The 4,279-nt window shown below is 55.2% G+C and overlaps 1 protein-coding gene across 1 annotated transcript in view; it reads left to right on the top strand.

Annotated features, from left to right (window-relative positions):
• Positions 1-3,286, top strand: part of GBX1 (gastrulation brain homeobox 1) — a 17,121-nt gene extending 13,835 nt beyond the window's left edge. Inside the window, exon 3 of the mRNA XM_010563665.1 lies at positions 3,198-3,286. Coding sequence (XP_010561967.1) covers positions 3,198-3,286 — 89 coding nt within the window. The remainder of the gene's footprint in view (positions 1-3,197) is intronic.
• Positions 3,287-4,279: the final 993 nt, after the last annotated feature.

Genomic DNA, 4,279 nt, shown 5'->3' with positions numbered 1-4,279 from the left:
GCCGCCTCCCGCAGCCCCTGCCGCCACAGCCTGCGGCAGCCGAGGCCAGCAGCCCACCCCCGGCTGGGAGGAACGTGTGCGCTGCCCCTCGGGCTCCCGGCACGGCCGCCTGCCCCGGGACAGCCGGCATCCCTGGTGCCTCAGGCCCTGGGGCAGGAGCCGCTCCCCACGGTGGCAAATTGCCACCCTCCCTGAAGGCAAAGCCCTGCTCGTCCCGTGGGCCTTCTGCCAGGACCTGGCCTTTGCTGGCTGTGGGCTGAGGAGAGGTCCGTGCCTGCAGCCCCCTTGGCCCCTGCCTGGTGCGGGCAGGATGCCTGCCTGCTGTCCCCAGGGCTGCCCCAGCACCCTGTGCCAGCTCTACACGTGCTCAGCCCCACATGCCAGCAACACCTCTGAGGCCCAGGGATGCAATGCCCTCCAGCTCTTCAGGGCTGCACCGGCTGCTAGAAGAGTCCTGCCTTGAAGCCTTTCCTCCTCCCTCAGCCTCGAGGAGCACACCCCAGCCCATGGGGAATGAACGGAGAAATCCTCTGGCAGCTCAGGCGCCTAATTGCCGCTGAATCCTGGGGCAGTGCTGGCTGCCAGGGCTGCCTGCCCCCATGGCTGGGCTGAGGGGAAGCTAAGGGTCTTGACCTTCCTTGGAAATCTCAGCCTCTCTCACCAGTACCAGCTGCTGCTTCTCTTACCACACTGCTAAGGCTCCGCAGCAGTGAGCAGGGCCAGGGCCAACCAGGCACTGCTGGCACTGACACTGTGTCTCCTTGCCCCAGCCTGGAGCAGCTGCTGGGTCTCACTGCACTGGTGCAGGAGGGGGATTTCAGACTTCCTGAGAAGGGGCTTTCACATCTAGGCCAGCCAGCGTGGAATAGTCTGCTCTTGAGCGCTATTGCAGGAGAAGCTGCTTCTGAAGTCAGGGGGTATCGCAAATGACTGAGCCCAAACCCAGAACCTCATGAAAATCCAGTTTTGCACATGGGTGCAGCTGCACGCACAATCCTGAGTCAACAGTGCAGAGGACTGTGTGATTCCACTACTAACTGGGTGTCCAGCCATGAAAGCCTCTGTCGCTGGTTTGATGACCATCAGCCAGCCCATGGGGCAAGGGAGCTCTGTGCTGTAGTAGCAACATTCACTGCAATCCCACCAGAGGTTCCTCAACAGGGAGAAGGCTCTCTCCAAGGGTGTGGGACATGGTGCTGCTGGGATGCCAATTGCTCCGAGGTTTGATATGGAGTTTGGGTCACACAGAGTCCAGTTAGTCGCTGGCACCCTTCCCTGGGAGACAGCTTGTAAGAGTGGGCAACATCCCTGACAGCCAGAGCTGACTTTGGCTTCTGGGGTGCCCTCCCTGATGCCACAGCAAGGGCTGGCCCATCTCCATGCTGCCCAGCAGGGAGTGCTCCCTCCCCATGGCCCTTCCCTCTTTGCCAGGTGCGTTCTGATAGTCTGGAGTGTGGACCCCATGCTCAGCCTGCACAGCTGAGTCCTCCTGCAGAGCCCTGTAGACTCAGAGCAGTGGCGGGTGGCTCTCCCTGCCCATCGGCTGCTGGCTCTGGCTGGCCTGTGTGGGGACAGCCACAGCTTGGAGAACAGCAACATTAGGACAAAGCTGTGCTCCTGGTTGTTTTAGGTGGGTGCTTCTTTGCATGGCGATGTTTGTTGCAGGTCCTGAGACAGTTCTGCAGGATCCTTTCATGACCTGGATTTCTGAGCACCTTGCTGGGGCAGCAGAGCACAGCTGGCTTCCTGCAGCCACAGCAGGATGGCTTCTGCCTCTGTCCCCTGCACCACCAACCTGGAAAGGAGAAATTGTCCTCAGGAACTGCCTGGCCTGGCGTTGCTCACAGCATCCACAGTGTGGGCTTGGCCTGCTCAGGTAGCAACATCTGCTGGCATTCACTCTGGATCAGGGGAGGTAAATGTCCTCTGGCAGCTGACCCCAGCTGCCTTGTCCTCAGGGGAGCTGGCAGTTCCCTTCATGCAGTGGTAGAGCTGCCTGCACCTGAGAGCCACAGCTCAGGTAGTCCCTGCTTCTCCCTCCTTGGGTCTGGGCTGGTCTGAGGCAGAAACTGTTAACTTATCTATGCTACTTGGCTGCAGAAGGGGATAAGATGCCATTTGCAGGAATTGCAATAGCTCCTGCACATGAACTGATGCACGTACATCTAGGCCAGCTGGGGGGGGACGGGGAGGGCTGAGGGAGGCGGGATAAAGCAATTGTGCACCTATAAGCAGTGCTCTGTCACTATAAATGTGTCCACATGAGGGGTCTGTGCCACTGCTACCTAGCACGGCACAGCAGTCCAAGATTAAGCACAGCACTCGGAAAAATGTCCACAGATCCAGGCTTGGGGCTGTGACACTGAAAGGAGTTAAATTTTATTTTAGGGTCCCAGAACCCCCTTATTCTCACTTGGCATTTCTAGCTGACGCTGTGGTCTGGTATGTCCTGCGCCAGTGACAGCATCTGTTTATTGTGCTCTTAACCCATCTCCCCCCCCCACCACTCTACCCCCCCCTGCTATGCACACCATTGCCAACCTGACCTCTGTGTGCAAAGCAACCCCCACTCTGCACACTTGTTCATCTACTGCCTGTAGACTGTATTGGAGAACTGGAGCTTTCAGCTTCTTAGAAGTTATTTGGGTTTTGGCTTTTTTTTGTTGTTGAGTTAGATCAGTCCCAGAGCCAGTACACAACGCAGCCTGCAAACTGTCGCATTAATGTACCTGCAAGTGCTGCAGAGAGGTGCAGCTCAGTCTGGTGCTGATGGAGGTGAGAGACTGACTCACTGCTGTCACCGGGGGTGTTGGAGAGAGCTGCAGAATAGCACAGTGCTCCTTGCGCTGTGCAGAACAGAGCTCCCCTGTGAACCTCATGCATTGCAATGAGCCTGATGCCTCCTGCACAGCACAGAGCAAAGCACTGCAACACACCAGTGAATGTGCGGAATGACACTGCCCACACTGCACAAAGTGGCTGCAGCACCTCCCCAAATAGAAGAGCTGCTGGGGCAGAGGGTGCAGCATGCCCCACAAGCTGGGCTATAGGTGCTGCATCATTTAGACTGGGGTGGGTGGGAGGAGAGCAACAATAAAAAACTGGGCAGTAAAGAGACCCTGGCATGACAGAGCCATGCAGGGAAAGGACCTTGAGAGGTCTCTGGTCCAACACCTGCTCAAATCTGGTCCCGTTAGCTCAAGATGCTGAGGAACTTGTCCAGCCGACTTCACGAATCTCCAAGGATGGCGATCCCATGTCTTCAGGCCCCTGTTCCAGTGTCTGACCACCTTCCTAGTATTTTTTTTTTCCTTACAGCTATATGGAATTTCCCATGTACCACCTTCTGCCTGTTGTCTTGTGTCCTGGAGTAGGAACTGGCGGGGGGAGGAACTCTTTCGTGGATATCCAAATCTGTATGGGGTATGTGCATGTGTATGCTTGCACATGCATACACAGAGTAAAAGGTAGATACAGACATATGTATATACATGGACATGCATTTATTTATACATATGTTTATACATATATATACACACATATGTACAAACAAAACTTATTTTGCCCTCTTGAAGACAGTTTCATCATTTACAAGGGAATTCTCTCTACCCAGACCCACGCATTTACCTGGACAATGGTTCTTAAAGAACTAGGAAAGGAGTAGTGATTGCATCCCATGGGGTGTTTATTCACTCAGTGGTCCCCTCTCAGGAAAAGGTTTTCAGTGCAACAAAGCTAGTTCATAGCATTCTCTAACAATGGGCTTGTATGAAGATTTGATGGGCGCAACATGGTGCTGGTGCCACTGTTGTTTATTCAACCTCTCCAGGACTTGCTCGGATGCTTAGCTGCTCACATGGATACTAGGGGCTCACAGAGGAGTTCCCCAGGAGGTCATGCCGGGCTTTTTTTCCCAAAGCTAGTGTGCAGCAGTGGCTGCGATGGGCCCTCTGGTTCCAGTACAAGCAGACTTGAGGCAGGGCAGAGGAATGCTGTGCTGTGGGGGAATCTGTGCTGCTGGGGGTTGCCTTTAGGGAGCAGCTCACTGTACTCCTGGCCTTGGTCAGAAGTACCACGTGATGACCAGAAGTCATCACTGCAGGAATCCTGCAATGCAATGAACCTATATCCTGGTGGGGATAAATTGTTTCTAACTGCACATGGGCAGGAGACAAATAATATCCCTTCCCACTGGCCTGGCACCTGGGAAGGGTCATGAGGACCCCCCAACCACCTCCAATTCCTTTACAGCCAGCTCCACAGCAGCACACAGAGTTTA

Source organism: Haliaeetus leucocephalus, unplaced genomic scaffold, assembly GCF_000737465.1.
Source record: "Haliaeetus leucocephalus isolate CR32 unplaced genomic scaffold, Haliaeetus_leucocephalus-4.0 Scaffold0, whole genome shotgun sequence".
NCBI classification, from domain to species: Eukaryota; Metazoa; Chordata; class Aves; order Accipitriformes; family Accipitridae; genus Haliaeetus; species Haliaeetus leucocephalus.
This window is presented reverse-complemented; position numbering and strand designations above follow the sequence as displayed.